At 43.2% G+C, this 19253-nt stretch overlaps 1 protein-coding gene across 3 annotated transcripts in view; it reads left to right on the top strand.

The window, feature by feature from the left end:
• Positions 1-19253, top strand: part of DIP2C (DIP2 acetate--CoA ligase C (putative)) — a 530217-nt gene that overhangs the window by 454449 nt on the left and 56515 nt on the right. For all 3 annotated transcript variants that reach the window (XM_088445439.1, XM_088445438.1, XM_088445440.1), the window contains one exon: positions 5940-6001. In XM_088445439.1, coding sequence (XP_088301565.1) covers positions 5940-6001 — 62 coding nt within the window. The remainder of the gene's footprint in view (positions 1-5939; positions 6002-19253) is intronic.

Below are 19253 nucleotides of genomic sequence, written 5' to 3'. Positions count from 1 at the left end.
TTACCCTCAAATTAAATCTGAAAGTCTGCCGTTAAAGCACATCTTGTTTGTTTCATTCCAAAGCCATTGTGGTGGTGAATAGAGGCCAGAATATGAAAATTCTGTCAATGTCCCAATATTTATGCACCTGACTGTATATACTAGTATATGTTTCCTTATACCAAACAAAAGAACATATACATGTATAATTACATTACAACCACTGGAACATGCAACCTGCATCCCTGTGTAAGCAGTCACCCCATTACTGCTCATACAGGTCAGTGCCATCATTTGCAGACAGGATTTACTATCCTGATATAATAATTCCTCTAAAGCTGCATATACAAGGTACGATCTGTACAACCCATGATATCGCTGAACGATTTCCCTTGAACGCACTACAAGTGCAGGACAAACCATACACAATACACAATAAAATATATCTATCATAGATATCTTTCAGTGAAGTCATCCTGCCACATCTCTGTACAGGAAATTCTTGGAAGATATCGTCCAAGTTGGTCTGCATGTACAGATGACCACAGACATCGTTATCAACCATGCGGGAGCGTGCATCGTTGGTCGTTCATTGCATACACACTGAATGATATGAACGATTTATTGCTGAACGATATCAATATCGTTCAAAGATATCGTACCGTGTGTACACACCTTTAGATTGGATATTAAGTCTACATTGTATGTTTTTAAGTCCACACATACATTTTTATCATGATGGTTTCCCTTTAAGTATCTCTATAAATTACTGAATGATAAAATTACAAACTTAAACTTTTCTAATCACTTGTTGTGGTTATTTAATGGAATTAAATATATATGTGAATAGTATACAGATATAGAAAGAAATTAATCAGATTTTCATCACTATAATGTGTTGAATCCATCTTGTATGACTCACATAGTAGTCTGTCCTGTCCACTAAGTACCGATGTCCTAGACTCTGCTCTTAGGGGGAATTCATATCTGCATAAAGTGCCACCGGACATCTCTGTGATATAAATTTATGTACATTGGCTAATTTTACCGTGTACCTATATATAATGGGGAAGGTGCTGACCTTCCCGAAGGTCCTTAGCATCCATCATACAGAAATGAATCCCCCCCCCCAATATTCACAAATCCTAAAATAGCTATTTATCCCTCTGCATGTGCCTTTTGTCTTCCTTATGGCTGTACTCTAATCAATATGAATGTTTGCTCACTTTGGCCAAACTACTGTAGGTTACGTTATGTCCTGTGCGGCTATGGAGAAAACCAGTGACTGACAGGGAAACTGTCACAATCTTGTGGCTATCTATGGCTTTTAGATACACAAAACCCCACAGTGTTGCATAGTTCGATATAATTTTGAAATAGATTATTCTATTTTGCTTTAAAAGGGTGTATTATGTGTCTCTTAAGATGCATTATTCATCAATTCATTAAAATGCTAATTCATTTCTGAAATTAAATGATATGCAGTTCCTCATGCTGCCATTAGTTGTGCTGTAAACTCTCTTTTCTCGGAACAGACAGTAATGAAACATTTAGGGCCGTATTCAATTTGAGGTGAAAAGTCAGTTTCCGCGATACTTTTTCGCCAATTATGTCATTTTCGCCTGTTTTGAGTTTCCTCCGTATTCAATTTAGAAGACTTTTCGCCTAGGCGGAAAGTTAATGCAATATGAATAGCAGGCGGAAAAAAGTGCAGAATTGCGGTTTTGGGGTACAACATTGCGGGAACCCTCGTGCAGCCTTAAGACACTCCCCTAAAGGTAAACTGCTTCAAAAAAAGTTTAAAAATATTTGGGACACCCCCAAAGAATTGTTTAATTTTGGGGGTAAAAAAAAAAAATAGGGGAACAAAGTGCCAAACTATCTAAATCAATTCAGGTTGGGTCCCCATGTATGCGGCAGGTGTTTTTTTCATTGCGGGGACAAGCGGCAGGTGCAATTTTGCAGATTTTTAAAAATAACTTTAGGGACTTTAAAAAAAATGCTTACCCCCATTTTCATGTACCACTAATTTGATAGATTTTTTTTGGGAGGAAAATAACTATTTCTAAGTGCTATTCTTTACCACTTCTTCATAGCCGCAAAATTGCACCTTGCGCGGCTTTTACAAACCCCGTAACCCCGTTTTTCCTTTAGCAGGCAAACATGAGGGTACCCATAGTGATCCCCCATGTCTGGACATCTTTAGGGGGGTCCTAGGCATATATCCCGAAAATTCCTGTTTTTGTTTCGTAAATTGGGCGAAGGGTAATTTAAAAAAAACAGGGATCATTTTTCAATTACTTACAGCAGGTGAAAAAAAGTGCAAATTTGGGGTTTAGAGGTGCAGGCTTAACCTGCACCCTTGGGAATGCCCCCTTAAAATGAAATGTATAAAAAAAAATCGGGACACCCCAAAAAATTTTTTTACAAATTTTGGGGTGTAAAAAAAAAAATTGAGAAACAAAATGCCAAACTAACAAAATTAATTCTGGTGGGGTCCCCAAGTATGTGGCAGGTGTTTTTTTCATTGCGCAGAGTAGCGGCAGCTGTATTTTGTAAGAATTTTTTAAATTACCTTTAGGGACTTAAAAATATGCTTACCCCCATTTTCATGGGACCACTTTTAAAAACGAAAAAAAACCACCTAAGTGCTCTTCTGCATCACTTCTTCAATGAAAAATAACCACCTGCCGCATCTATTTAAAAAGCCAACTTTCTTCTGCAGTCAAAAATGGGGGTACCCAGAGTGATTTCCGAGGTCTGGACATCTTTAGGGGGGGTCCTACAATTATTTCCTAAAAATTCCAGTATTTTTTCGCCGATCCAAGTTTCACCTGTTCCCGATTTTGCCTACTTTGGAATTGAATACGGGGAATAGCGGGCATACACGCAATACTTTTATGCCTGGAAAACAGGCGAAGGAGGCGAAAAGTCCAGCAGGCAAAAAGTCTGGACTTTTCGCCTCAAAATGAATACGGCTATTATTGGTAAATAAAAGTACTGCACTTCTTGGGCAATATCTGCTATAAATGGGAGTATTTTTATTTTCACATGCCAAGTCATGCAATTTATACTTTAAAATGGCACATCAGCTTACACTTAAGAGTACCGTGTTGTAATTAATATCCTGAGTCTACTAGTTACTTAGAAATATCAACTACATGTTAATAAATTATTATAAACTCAATATTATAATAAATCTGAAACTGGCTTAACTGAGTTGATAGCAGATTACAAAATACTTAATCACATCCTGTAAAATGGATTTTTAAAATCCAGTTAAAAATATCTCTTCCTCGGTTTTTAATTTATTATTTGCCTAAATGTACAAATAGGCAGACTAAAGTGGAATTATAGCATAGCCATAATTGTACTTGAAGTGGTTCAGATACACTCTCAAATTGTGTCTCTTTACTCTAATGGGATTCTAAACAATAATCAAACACATCATTGTATGGCTAATTGTATATCGGTGCATCGTGTGCCACCACTGTGCATTACTTACAGGGTCTCTGGGTCAGTCTTCTCCACTTGTCTCCCCATAGCAATCAGTGACACAGCCCTCAAACATTCTGAGTGCAAGGCCAGCAGTTTTCATAGAGTTCATTAGTGCGCTTGTGACAGAACCCCACCATTAGTACTGCCTACTAGAGAATCCTTTTGAACACTGGGGCATGGGGTTGGTGGAGAAAGATTTATGAAATGCTCTAAAGAGAACAAAGTAAAGAAGTTGCATAGCAACCAATAAGCTTCTGTCATTTTGTAGACTGTGCTAGATAAATGATGGCTAATGGAGGGCGGCTGGTGCTAGGGTGTTCGGTGCCCCCCTGCAAACTATAAGTTTGTGCTCTCATATAGTTAGCATTCACAGATTTCTAATGCAGGAGCAAATGGCTCCATTGGTAAGGTGACTGACTGCAAAGTATGAGGTAATAAGTTGAAATCCCAGGTAGGACAGTATTTTAAATTAATAAGAATGTGAAGTAGCTGCATGTAGTTAGAATTCACAGGTTACCACTGTAGGAGCAAATGGCTCCTTTGGTAAGTTGTCTGACTGCAAAGTATGCCCGGCAGCAGAGGGGATGGGGTGGGGATGGGTGAAGGGAGGAGATGTGATCAGACACAGAGATTAGATGCCGGGCCTCACAGAGCAGGAAGCTACAAGAATGAATTGCCGGCGGAGCGGGAATGGCGCCTCTCCAGCCCGGCGACCCCTGCAGAGCTTACGGAATTGCCCTGGCTGTAAGCTGATTGGTTGCTATGAGCAATTTCTCCACTTTTTCTCTTTAAAAGGTTAACTATCCCCCCCCCCTCCCCTAGAAGAGGTGAAATAAACTATTCTATACAATCCCAGTCCAATCAACCTCTGCCAAGATCTGCCCAACAGTTTGGATGGCACCACTCCCTTTTGGGGTCCAGGACACCATAGCCAATATCAGTACTACTAGGATGTATAAGTGCAGACAATCTGTGGATAATGTATGCTGATGCACAGGAGCTAAATTAGTTAGTCTAAATGTAAATGCTCAACTTTACTGACCTCTACTGATTGGTTTGGTCTTGGGTAGTTATCTTCTGTTGTCTGACCTAGCATCTGGATTTAGTTCTCCTTGGTGAGCTGCAGTATTTTGCCCTGTCATGTACCTTAGCACTTCTGGCATGATCTTATCTCTTTGCTTGTTACTGCTCTCCCTATGGGGTCTATTTATCAAGCAGTGAAAAGAGTGGAGAAGTGGACCAGTGGAGAAGTTGCCCATAGCAACCAATCAGCTTTGAAGTAGCATTTATCAAGTACAGTCTATAAAATAATAGGTAGGAGCTGATTGGTAGCTATGGGCAACTTCTCTACTGGTGCACTTATCCATGCTTTTCACTGCTTGATAAATAGACCCCTACAAGTGTTGGTCCTGGCTGTTGTAAATGTAGTGATTGTCCCTGCTGTACATTGTTCATCACTCTATTTCTTTAGGCTATCTCCATACAATGCTGGGTCGTAACAATGATGACAATTGGGAGGAACTGTATCAAACCTTCAAAATAATGGAGAAGTTACCTATAGCAACCAATCAGCTTCTGTCTATCATTTTATAGAATGTACTTGATAAATGCTACCTCAGATTGGATTGGTTGCTATGGAAAACTCCTCAACTCTTTAGAATTTATGCTACATTTCCCCTCTGGCATGTTATAGGCACAATTACTTTTCTAATTAAACACTATCATTGTTCTTAGCCTCTTGAATTTCTAAATACTGTAATTTGGACAAACTTTGGAGGGTGCTTTACTATCCAGTACCTGATTTTACAAGCAATTCATTGATCATTTAGATGTTATCTATGTATGTAAACCAATTGCATGCAATTATTTTAAACTGTTCACCAGCGGCGACTCCTTACCTGTCCGGCCGGGGGGCCTGCATCATGATCTCCCCTTCCCTGCTCCCTGTCCTCCCAGTGATTGACGACTGACATCACCGGGGGCGTGGCTTAAGGCCGGACCATTTTAAGGTGGGGCTTAAATTTGGGGTGGAAAATAATTCCGGTGGTGCTAGAAAACAGGCTGGCTTCTAGGGACTGCATCAGCTGCAGCCCCTAGAAGCCAGATAGGGCTGCCGTAATAGCAGGAGAGTGTCTTTCCATGGGAAGCACTCTTTCTGCAGTGGCAGAGCCGGGGAGAGAAAACACCTCCCCCTGGATATGCTTGTCTGGCTGTTATTAGCAGGGAGCGCTTCCAATGGGAAGTCACTGCCACTGCTAGGCAGTCCTTGTGGGTGGTGGATTTTACTGGATGGGCTGCAGGCCCTAGGTAAAATTTGCCACTGCTTCACAGTTTTACTGTATAGTGATTATTAGAAAAATGTTCTTTATTCTGTATCTGCTATAAAAGGATTGAACACACTATTCTGCTTTGTGTTTTATTACTGCATTTGTCTTATTTATTCTGAAACACTTTTATTGCAGGGGACATCTGGACCAGATCCCACAACAGTATATGTGGATATGAGGGCGTTACGACATGACCGGTATGTGGGCACGTTTCCATTATTGTCTAAATACAATCTTAGTTTTAGTTTTGTATAACCATAGTGGAAGCACATTTTTGTATCTAATATCCATCTTCTGTACGTTCCTGTGTAACCATTTATGAAGTGGGTGGAGTTACAGCAGCTTGTGGCCTATTACAGCATTAGAATGCTGACAGCAGCACAGGGAACTCTTGCATGTCCATATTTAAGCAAATTTGAGGGTTGGGTTAGGCTAACATGCAGAATTTAACACTAATAACCACACACAGGGACAGATTCAATTACCATCCAGATGTGGGGGCAGAAATGAGTGTTAACTGTGCCCGGACACTTTACCTCTGGGAACAGAAAGCACGTGTCAACCCACGGCTAATTGAATCTGCCCCATGCAGTGATGTGAGGCTCCTATTACACTGATATGGCCAAATTGTCAGGTCAAAAAAAAAAAAAAAGTTGCTGGGTTGTGTTGAGTATATTAATTGTATCAAGCAGTGAAAAGCGTGGAGAAGTGGACCAGTGGAGAAGTTGAGTGTAGCAACCAATCCGCTTTGAAGTAGCATTTATCCAGTACAGTCTATAAAATAATAGGTAGGAGCTGATTGGTTGCTATGAGCAACTTCTCCACTGGTCCACTTCATGCTTTTCACTGCTTGATACATAAACCCCAAAGTCATGGAGGAGCAGGACTAGTACTAGACCGCACATCAACTCCTTCTTTCTAGTCTCATTGGATTGCAGTGGTAATACATGCATACACACACTGCAGCCAAAACTAATCAAATGTCAACATAAAAATACCTGTCTGCGTTACCTGACAGGATCAGACTGATTCCACAGATCAGTCTGGTTCACATATCAGTCTGGATCAGAGGTGTTTAAGTTACCTGTAACCTGGTGTTGTTCCATAATAAGTAATATTCTCCAAACCAGTATACTTAAGAATTTGTCATTTTATTAATTAATTAAATAATTAGATCAAGCCCTTAACTGGGACATATTCTCCCAGGGTTATAATGCAGGAATAACAACGATTGACATTTTTACACAGTACTTATACATTATTACAATATTCAGATTATACGCCCCTTATACGCCCACTACCATTATCAGATAATAGACAAAGCTTATTTTTGTTAACTCCTCCTTGACAATCAGACTCGAAACTGAATTCCTTTTGAGTGATACTCATGGAATACTGCATCCCATATTTAGTCAAAATAGTTTCCCCAGCACAAGGACACATATATGGGCATTTTCTCTTCACTGTGTTAGATAAACAGTTTCCCTCGGGTGCGGCCTTAAAGACATCACACTAGTTTCCATTTAAATCTGAGTTTGGAGAGAGAAACAAAATGGAAGTACCAATGCCCTATTAAATCTCATGTACTGCTTCATTATACAGTATAAAGCATATGTAAATATGGAATTATGTAAATTAGTCTTCGACAGAGGACACAGGCTGCACCTGTAGCAGCATACTAGGATAGGACCTAGTGATCTCACTCACTCCTCAGCCACACATGGACCAGTCAGGCATCCTGTACTTAATTAGGGTGGTGCCAGATGACAAAACTTGATTGCAACACCCTAAATTCGATAGATCAGGAAATGCCCCTCAACGTGGCAGAACATCTTGACTTTCAGAGATAGTAATAAAGGCCATGCATAGAGGAGGTGGGAGTGGGTACTAATACCTGAGTCTTTCTGGAAGTGTAACACAATAGTGTGGCCATGCCCCCTCAGCTTCTTCAGAAAACCCAGCATTCGCCATGAGATGAGGCCAGTCCCCAGTAATTTGAGCATGCCCCAAAGTATCTGAGCATGGATTTTCTCATGGCGGTCCTGGATCATGATTGATGAGTTTGTATTTCTCCTCTCTGGCCTGACTAATGATGGGGATGAGGACGGGTGCTTCTCGTCATTAGGCCCCACACCCTTGTGATATAATGATGCAAATTCCAAGCCTGTGGAGAGGAGGTGCTCCAAAATTACCCGATTTTCAGAGGTACACCGGTCCCCATTCTCAGCAATATGCTCCCTGTTCCATCTATTTCATTAGGAAGCGGGTGGGATGTGGGAGGGCCACCTACTATCTCTGGAGTCTCCCGGATGTTCCGGAAGAATAGGTTAATGTGCCCTACATACAGATGTGTCCACATACACCTTTACTAAAATCGAGCCATACAGTCAAATGTGCTATGCCTTTGAATCTACAAATTTGCTACTTTAATCTGCTACTTTATACAAATACTTTTGCAGGAAAAAAAATGGGATCCATCCAATTGCTACTCGTCATGGAGCCTCTTAGCCGTGACTGCATCTCCTGCCAAATGAAGGAAAAAAAGGAAAGGTGTATTAGGACACATCTGTAGATCAGTGATGGTAGTAAATGCTATTGTGGAATCGTGGCACTCTCTCAGCCCACTCCTAAAATAGCCTCTAAAAGAGTTTCTCTTGTTCACACTGAGAAATGATAAAAAGATAACAGTAAAACATAAAAGTCCCAGTTGGCAGTTCATTGTGTGTGTTGCTGAGTACACCTATATGAAGCTATAAGGTTTATGTACTCCTCTCAGATGCTGAGGATGGTTAAGGAGTAAATAAATTGATATAATTATTCTGTGTAGATCAGAGATTTTCAACCTTTTTCAACTCGTGGCACACCCAACAAGATGCTAAAATTCTCAAGGAACAGCATTGTTTTTTTTTCTCTTTTTAGGAGAGATTTTATATTTACAGTGCCCCTTATCCACATTATACCACTTTGTATGGCTGTCACATGCACCTGGTCATCTCTACCTAGTTAGACTCTGACTACTTTGTTGGGCTCCTACTGCATAGCCTCAGACAGTCACACCATTCAGGTTCATGATGTGCGCATCTGGACTGGCTGTGTCTTTTCAGCACCTCAGATGAACCGGCCTCTCTCATTGGCCAATAAATGCATCAGGTGTTTTCCATCGGGACCTCAGACCAGGATGCAGCCATCGGCATTACACAGCACAGTGCAGCTCTCTCCAGCCAACCCGGGACATCGAGCCGCTGCACCGCTAAGAGCCACAGGACATAAGGCACACACATTGTCACCTGCGCTGCCCAGTGATGCCGGGAGACAGTGTACTTAAATAGGTGACACGCAGCCTTTGTGCAGGAGCATAACCAGTCCCCACACCGTTAGCTGATGCTGCAGCGGACTCGCTCAAACACTACAATTATAATTTTTCTTGCTTGGCTTTTCCCTCCTAATTATTTTACTAACAGTCCTTCGGTTTTGACATATTTACCCCTGCAATACTCCTTACTAATCTGGCTGGCTATTGGATGTTTGGAATATATTATGAGCTTTCAAGATGACTTTACTAACACTATTATTTGCATACTCACTACTACAATACTGTTTACTAATCCAGCTGGCTATTGGATGTTTGGCTTATATGAGGTGCTTTCAAGCTGACTTTTCTAACACTATTGACTGAGTAATCCTGGACTTTTAATAATCCATGTTGTTTTTTTCCTTATGAATTATTATGCATGTATATATTGTGATTGTTTACTGTATTATATCTATAATGTCATATGGGGTTCAGCATCCCCATGTTTTTTCTTCCCCATGCTTTTTCTGAGTTGAACAGTAGGTTAAAAGTGTGTGTGTGTATATATATATATATATATATATATATATATATGTGTGTATGTGTGTGTATGTATGTGTGTGTGTATATATATATATATATATATATATATATATACAGTTTGTACATATTTTAACTGATTTAGGTCGGACACCTATGTGCTTCAGTGCCCAGTTAATTTGTTTTTATACATGCGTCTTTTCTGTGCCTGTCCCGACCAATATGTAGCTGCGAACACTTGTGAACTGTTCGCCGCACATGAGTTGAAAGTCACTGGTTTAGATAGAAGCTGATATTATAATCAATCATGGTAAAGTGAAGGGAGGAAACTAGACTGGGGATAAGGTAGTAATGATGATTGGGTTTAAACAACTTTATTATGATCTAGACTTGTACCCTAAATATGTGAGAGAAATGGGTGCAGTCTAGAAATAAAATGGTGTGGGATTCTTATCCTTATGTATAATTCATAATTTATCCAGTGGCAGTGCCATGTACATTGCCCACTTTATGTACAGTAATTAACTGTTATCATTCCTACTGTGTACTGGCCATAGCCAGCAAAACTGCATTATGACCTCCATGGCCCACCACAAACTACCATGCCAACCACATCGTGTACAGTGAGGACAATATTTGCACTAATAACATATTCTCTTCCTAAGCAAGCTGTTTATTTTGACATTAAGTTTTGCATTTTTTTTTCTTGCATTAAGCTGAATCATGACCATCCCATTTTCTTATGCATAATTAAAGTGAATATTTTATCTGCCAGCTTTAATTATGGAATGTATAATGTTAAATGTGTCATTATTCAGAACATATCCGCCAGCCTGTAATACAACCTGTCATCCCCACAGGGACCCATTTCACACTAGCTGTACTAGATGCTGTGCTGTTTGTACCTGTCCGAGTGCCTCATTAGTTGGTTGTACAGTAGCTAATGCCTTCCTCTCACCCCCCCCCCCCACCCCCTTCGCATTACTTGTGCACTATTCATTACCTGACTTCTGCAGGGACACTTCCAAGAACATTTGTGACCTGGGACCCTGGTTTGCTAGTTTGAAATCGGCTGAGTACATCAAGTGAAATGTTTTCCTCTCTAGCTGCAGACGGCAGTGAGACTCATTTACTGTACTCTGAGTTTATTTGGCAGCTCGCATTCTCCCACATGGATCCAGACTATAAGAAATGTAGCATCTTGCTACATTTATCTACTATAGGTTTGAGGACCTTTTTTTTGTGTGCTTGGTTTTTTTTTTTTTTAAAAGAAAGAAAGGAAAAGCGAAAAAATAGCAAGCATTTCATCACTGTGAGTGGAATCAGCATACTGTATAAAAACTAGGGGTGTGCACCGGACACTTTTCGTGTTTTGTGTTTTGGTTTTGGATCTGGATCTTTCTTCGTGTTTTGGATCTGGATTGGTTTTGCCAAAACCACCCTTCCGTGTTTTGGGTTCTGGGTTTTGTGTTTTGGATCTGGATTTTTTCTTAAAAAATAAAAAAAAAACGCTAAAATCACATAAATGGGCCTTTTTTTGTTCCTACGCTATTAATAACCCCAATAACATTAATTTCCACTCATTTCCACTCTATTCTGAACACCTCACACCTCACAATATTGTTTTTAGGCCAAAAGGTTGTACCGAGGAAGCTGGATGACTATGCTAAGCGACACAAGGGGGCGGCACAAACACGTGGCCCATCTAGGAGTGGCACTGCAGTGGCAGACAGGAAGCCAATCAGCGTTATGGTGCCCATTTGCATGTAGCACGAACCCGGGAGATCCGTGCTACATGCATCTGTGTGATTGGCACAGAGCAATGACAGGTCCGTGAGACCCGTCTGTGCTGCTGTGGTAAAAAAAACAAAAAAAACCTGTGTAAAAAAAGAAAAAAATGGCGTGCACCCCCCCAAAAAAGAGCAACCAGCCCCGGGCATTAGTAACCCAGTGCTGGGTGTGCTTAAATACAGGGGACAAATGACGTAGGGGTCCCCTGTACTTAAGCACAACCAGCACCGGGCTAGTCAGAACCAGCGCTGGTTGCCAAAATACGGGGGACAAACGACGTAGGGGTCCCCTGTATTCTGCGCAACCAGCTCTGGGCTCTGATCCGGTCCTGGTTCTGGAAATATAGGGGACAAAAAATGAGTAGGGTTCCCCTGTATGTTCCAGAACCAGCACTGGACTTTTTCTAGCGGGGGGCTGATGCCACAGCCAGGGGAGCCCTTTCACCGGGCCCCCCAGCCGCAGCATCAACCCTGACCGCTAGTCAGCCCAGGCCGGGGATCCCTGGAGAGCTGGGGACCCCCCCAATAAAGGGGTCACCCTCTCCAGGGCACCCCAGGCCCAGGCTGATAGCCCGGGGCTATCCCCGCCACCCCTGGTGGCGGTGGGTGGCGGGTTGATTGTGTGGTGTGGTGTAAATAAAGAATATCAAACATTGTCTTTACAAGTAGAACTGCAAGTCCCAGCTAGCCTGCCCCGCATGCTGGTACTTGGAGAACCACAAGTACCAGCATGCAGGGCATTAAGGGCCCACTAGTACCTGTAGTTCACCTGTAAAAAAAATGTTTAAAAAAACACAGGACACACACACCGTGACAGTATAAGTTTATTAAACATACATACACACACACACATGTACACATACTCACCTATGTAACCTGTAGCATCGGTCCACTTGTCCGGTAAAGTATCCCTAGGGGACCTGTGAAAAAAAACATACTCACCATCTCCTATGCGAGGTTCTGTCCTCTTCGTTCCAAAGTAGGCATCCCCGGACTTGGCAAAAAAAAAAAACGAAAACGCGATCCACGAACTTAGTACCGTTCTATAGAACGGTACTTCCCGAATGAGAGCTTAGCGGCGGGGTATCACCATGGAAACCCCGCTGCTAAGCGTTCATTGGCTGAGAGAGGTCATCTCCCGTCTCTCAGCCAATGAACGGCTCCCTCCATTGTAGTCAATGGTGGGAACCGCAGGGTAAACTTTAATAACCTTGCGGCTCCCAGCATTGACTACAATGGAGGGAGCCGTTCATTGGCTGAGAGAGACGGGAGATGGCCTCTCTCAGCCAATGAACGCTTAGCAGCGGGGTTTCCATGGTGATACCCCGCCGCTAAGCTCTCATTCGGGAAGTACCGTTCTATAGAACGGTACTAAGTTCGTGGATCGCGTTTTCGTTTTTTTTTTTTGCCAAGTCCGGGGATGCCTACTTTGGAACGAAGAGGACAGAACCTCGCATAGGAGATGGTGAGTATGTTTTTTTTCACAGGTCCCCTATGGATACTTTACCGGACAAGTGGACCGATGCTACAGGTTACATAGGTGAGTATGTGTACATGTGTGTGTGTGTATGAAAGTTTAATAAACTTATACTGTCACGGTGTGTGTGTCCTGTGTTTTTTTTAAACATTTTTTTACAGGTGAACTACAGGTACTAGTGGGCCCTTAATGCCCTGCATGCTGGTACTTGTGGTTCTCCAAGTACCAGCATGCGGGGCAGGCTTGCTGGGACTTGCAGTTCTACTTGTAAAGACAATGTTTGATATTCTTTATTTACACCACACCACACAATCAACCCGCCACCCACCGCCACCAGGGGTGGCGGGGATAGCCCCGGGCTATCAGCCTGGGCCTGGGGTGCCCTGGAGAGGGTGACCCCTTTATTGGGGGGGTCCCCAGCTCTCCAGGGATCCCCGGCCTGGGCTGACTAGCGGTCAGGGCTGATGCTGCGGCTGGGGGGCCCGGTGAAAGGGCTCCCCTGGCTGTGGCATCAGCCCCCCGCTAGAAAAAGTCCAGTGCTGGTTCTGGAACATACAGGGGAACCCTACTCATTTTTTTCCCCTGTATTTCCAGAACCAGGACCGGATCAGAGCCCAGAGCTGGTTGCGCAGAATACGGGGGACCCCTACGTCGTTTGTCCCCCGTATTTTGGCAACCAGCTCTGGTTCTGACTAGCCCGGTGCTGGTTGTGTTTAAGTACAGGGGACCCCTATGTCGTTTGTCCCCTGTATTTAAGCACACCCAGCACTGGGTCACTAATGCCCGGGGCTGGTTGCTCTTTTTTTGGGGGGGGGGCACGCCATTTTTTTCTCTTTTTACACAGGTTTTTTTTTTTTTTATTTACCACAGCAGCACAGACGGGTCTCACGGACCCGTTAGTGCTCTGTGTCAATGACACAGATGCAAGTAGCACGGATCTCCTGGTCCGTGCGTGCATCTGTGTCATTGAAATACACAGCAGCACAGACGGGTCTCACTGACCCATCTGTGCTCTGTGTCACTGTCAATCACACAGATGCATGTAGCACGGATCTCACGAGTCCGTGCTACATGCAAATGAGCACCATAATGCTGATTGGCTGAGAGCCGTGACAGACGGCTCTGTCAGCCAATCAGCACTTTGCCCATTAAAGGCAAAGGCATTTTTTTTTAAATGGCCGCTCGAGGCAAAACCTCGAGATCCGACAGCAGATCTCGAGGTTTTGCCTCGGGAGAGGGATCCGGGGCAGACAGGGAGATCCGAGCTTGGGCTCGGATCGCCCCGGATCCCCGAAGTTCGGGTGGGTTCGGTTCTCAGGGAACCGAACCCGCTCATCCCTAATAAAAACAAGGACATACAAATAAGGAAATACAAGGTAGATAAAATAATTGCAGACCTGATAATTGAAAACAAAGTAGAGCGAGGACCTGCTCATGAGAGCTTACAATGTAATGGAAAATGGGTATAACATATAGAAGAGAAGTAAATGTGCCGCAGAATTGAGATTGGGACAGCTGTGAGGGTGACTGTAAACTATAATAAAGAGGTGGGTTCAGACTGCGTTCAGAGATTTGAAAGCTGAGGGAGGGTCTGATCAAGTGTAGTTTAAAATTATAAACCACTACCTTCGGCACTAGTAAAATATAAATACCAAAAATAAATAATGAATCTTCCCACTTGTACATGAATAATAATAAAATATCTATCAGCTGCAGATCTAAACTCCAGGGATTGTGATTACCTGGTACAAACCGAAAATTAAATAACCAAACAAGACTGCGCTAATTAGTGAAAATCACACTGCTATACTGTGAGATGGCAGAAATACAACAACAGTCGTGGCTCCTTGTAATCAAAAATGTATAATTTAATCACATTGAATATAATATAACACACATCACATTCATTTATAAAATCACAATGTTGCTAATATTATCGTCGGATAATGAATATCTCAATGGTAACGACCTAGAGAGTACTTGATAATAGCCTTCTTGAACAAATACATATGTTACTCCAACGTGCTAATGTTACTCCTTAAAGACATAAGTCCAATAGACAAAAGGAAATCTGAATGGAATGCAAATGTAAGGCATACAGTTCTTATAGAGACAGGAAGAGCAAACTGACACAAGTCTTATTCCGAGTCCTAAGTCGGGGTGCGCGACACCAGCAGTCTCTGTCTCCCTTGCTTGAACAGATATTTCAGCCTCTTTGAAAAAGCCTCTATGTGAAAGGGCGAAATGCGTCAGAGGTCCTTTAAATAATTCGCACCCCCAAGTGTGTCAAGTGTACTGGAGCACTTTTTGGACATACACGGAGGAGACACAGCAAGCCATTACCTCAAATCCCGCTGGGCTGTTAGCACATTCCGGTTACACTTATGCTGCTGAAATAGCTGTTCAAGAACGGGAGACGGATAGACTGCTGGTGCCGCGTACCCCGACTTAGGACGCCGCTTACCTAATTCTGGAGATACAAATGCAGACCCAGCGTGGTAGATATGCAGGACTCGGAATAAGACTTGTGTCAATTTGCTCTTCCTGTCTCTATAAGAGCTGTATGCCTTACATTTGCATTCCAAGAATTGAAGTCAGTTCATCATCTGCCTTTAGGATGTGCCAGTGTTTCCTGAGCGATTTTTCCAGTAATTTACTTTGTCCAGAGAATTCAGTAATAAATGTGATGTCTTTGCCCCATGTGCTTGACTTTTTTTTTCTTTATATTGCAGGAGGGTTTCCCTCTGTAGTTCATGTACTTCATTTTTGTCATCTTTTAGTTGATTCTCATTATCATTTTTGGCCTTAAACTGAGTCAGGAGAAGGTTGGATACCTTTTATTAAAGAGGTTAAGAGTAAAACGCCATAAGCGTATCTCCTCATTGTTGACCCGTCCTAAGGGTAATATTATTGACCCGGTCCTAGGGTACCCATAATATATGTCCTGTCACTGTGACTATCCAACAAAACCAGCCAGGTGACGTCCAGTGAGTGAGTGATAGTGGCGGGCCGGCAGTATCCAGCAGCAGGTCCTGGTCATTGCCACTCCCAGTTAGTGAGTCACTGGGAGTAACTGACATGGTGGTCTTGTCCTTCAGAACTTAAGTTACAGTAAACACAGCCAGCTACTCTAAATTAAGATTGAAATTGGTTTGAAAATACAGTTATAATCATACTACTGTTTAATTGCAAAATATAGCTGTTTGATTATGTGCCAGAAAAATGCTAAGCTTCTGTTTTCCCCAAATACTTCATATATCACTTCCATTCCCACATTCCAGTACATGTATACTGAAAAAGCAAGTGGTTAAAGTCATAATAAAGTGTGTATTGTTCTGCTTGCTAATCTCTTTGCTCCTCAAGAGGTTATACATTGTATTGCTGGTCTAAAACATGTGGACAGGAAAGTAGATAATGATGTTAGGTGGTACTACAGTGTGGCGTAAGGTATATAGGCACACTACTGTGCACTGTAACATGTATAAGGGGCACTACTGTATGGTATAACATGTATAAGGGACACTACTGTGCTGTGTAAAATGTATAAGGGATACTACTGTGCACTGTAACATGTATAAGGGACACTACTGTGCGCTGTAACATGTATTAGGGGCACTACTGTACGGTGTAACGTGTATAAGGGACACTACTGTACGGTGTAATGTGTTTAAGGGGCACTACTGTACGGTGTAATATGTGTAAGGGACACTACTGTGCGGTGTAATGTGAATAATGGAGACTACTGTGCGGTGTAATGTGAATAACGGGCACTACTGTGCGGTGTAATGTGATTAATAAACACTACTGTACAGTCTAATGTAAATTGGTACTATTCTGTGGCCACACCCCTTCCCCATGAAGTCACGCCCCTATATTTTTGGCATGCGCCTTTAGCGTGCTCTGTCCCTATTTTGAATGGGGGGGAGGGGGGATAAACCAATTCTCTTTCTGGCACAGGGCACCAAAATGTCTAGTTACGACTCTGTTCCGGTCCTTCCCCCTATACCCCGCCCACAGCCGGAGTTCAACTCAGTTTTGTTGGTGTCCAGCAGGAGCTGGATCACCGTTTTGACAGTGAGGCCCGCTGTTAAGCAGCACAAGATTATTTTGTTGATTTAATTTTATTTTCATTTATTCTAACTGAGCAGCAGTGCGACCCAGTCCATTGGGTGTCTGCACTGCTGCTCCATCACCCCTCTGTAGCACCATGACACCAGCCTCGGCTAGGTACTCCCGAAGCGGCTGTGAGGGGGACCTAGCTAGCAAGGCTTCCCGGACCCGAGACTGCAGCCGGGACTCAAGGGGACAGGTAAGGCAGATCCCCGCTGGCGGGGACTCGCGTCTATTTCGCAGTCTTGCGTCCGGTCTCACGGAGGCGCTGACGTGGACACCGGTTCTCCCGGGACTCCACTAGATCACCAACACATTACAAGCACTGGCGCAGGGCAATTTATAGCCAGGGGACCCAGTGGTTAATGTCAGCATAGGGGAGAAGGCCCTTTCCCTGCAGCCCCTACCCCAGCTCAGGGCACCATTCCACTGCGGTCTTGCTGCTTCCTGAGCTGTTCCTCCCTCACCCTCCAGGAAAGTCCAGGAATGATGATGTTTGTCCATGAAAGATGACGTTTTGCCTCTTTCTGAGTCCCGTTTTTTTTAGGGAAAAAATCTGAGCCTGGCGTGCAAAACCAAACTAATCCAAGCCTGCACATCCCTAATTTGTATGTGACTTGTGCAAGCGCTGCTGTCTGTTTTCTTTTTTTCCTATATTGTCAACTTATATCTTTCCCTTTATTCTACTATAACCCTGGCATACTAAGATATAGGGGGTTCATTGTACCTCACATCTCCCTATATTTGTGAGGCTATCACATACTATATATCGCTGTTGCGCACTACACTGTGCCATATTACACATACATCTGGGTTGCTCACTGCACTGTGTCAGATTGTGTGTTACAGTATTCTTGCAGCTATGTCTGGCAGAGGCAAGAATAACAGGCAGCCTGCTGCTCCCACTCTGGTGTCTTGTAAGTCCTGCTCAGCAGACTTAGGTTCAGAGGATCTCATTCAGGATGGTCTTTGTGCATCTTGATATACTGCCCAGGACCCATCAGCCCTAGTGTCCTCTCCTCAGGACCCACCCTGGGCTACTTTTTCACAGGTGCTGGCAAACATTGCGGACTACTTAGCAGTCCCTGTGGTAGCTCCCCCTATGGGATGGTCACAGCAGGTACTTCCTGCAAATCCTTTGCCTCCCGCATGCAGAATCTGGTGGATACCTCTACTGCCTTTCAACAAATGCTGCAAAAGAAGAGACCCTTACCTAGTAAACCTACTAAGCGTGCTGTGTTATCTTCCCAGTCCACCCAGCTATCAGATTCTGAATTATCATCTGGGGAGGCAGAAGGTGCAGGCCTCTCTCACTCTGACTCCCCCTTGGGAGACGCGACACTGAACATAGTAATAATTTTTTGGGGGGCAAGGAGGGGGTCTGGCCACACCTCCCTGGTTGGCCATGCCCCCTCCCTGTACCTTGGCCCGGCAGAGCTGTCGGCAGCCATGGACGAGGAACCCCTCTCTAATTTTAATATACCAGCACTTGTGAGAGCTGTAAATATCGCTTCTTCAACTAGAAGAGACAGAACACGCTTCTAAGGCAAAAGAGCCAATATTTAAGCGACAAAAGGTAGTTTTGCTAGAGTTTCCTCACTCAGATCAGCTATCTGATCATATGAGTGAGGCATAGAATACGGCCAGTAAAAGATTTCAACTGCCTAAATGTTTAAATTCCTTTTACCCTCTTTCCGCTACTGATTGCACTAAATGGGAAGTTCTCCCAGCAGTGGATTCTCATGATCAAAACCTTACCTATCCATACTGCAACCTCCTTAAAGGAGACTACGGATAGAAGGATGGATGCTTGTCTAAAATCTATATACTCTCTTACAGGAGCTATTACTCGTCCTCTTAGGGCTACAGCCTGGGTGGCTAAAGCCATTGAGAGTTGGGCAGAGGCCTTAGAAAAGACATTTCCAACTGATGCTTCAAGGGAACAGCTGTCCTACATATCTCACATTAGAGATGCAGCCTCCTATTTGGGTGAAGTAGCTCTGGATACGGCTCTCCTAGCTTCCAAGGCATTTGCCACTTCTGTATTGTTTGGCTCCGCTCATGGAAGGCAGATTTGTACTCTAAAAAAGCATTGGAGTCTCTACATTATTCTGGGATATCCTGTTTGGCCCAGAATTGGACAAAATTGTGACTACCTTGGCAGCTCCAAGATGGTGTTCCTGCCCTCGGCATATAATGCAAAGCCTCGGATGTCATCCTTTCGGTCCTTTCGTCCTCAA

This window comes from Taudactylus pleione, unplaced genomic scaffold (genome assembly GCF_031769625.1).
Source record: "Taudactylus pleione unplaced genomic scaffold, aTauple2 ptg000380l, whole genome shotgun sequence".
NCBI classification, from domain to species: Eukaryota; Metazoa; Chordata; class Amphibia; order Anura; family Myobatrachidae; genus Taudactylus; species Taudactylus pleione.
The sequence above is the reverse complement of the archived record's forward strand: the minus strand, read 5'-3'. Positions and strand labels throughout refer to the sequence as shown.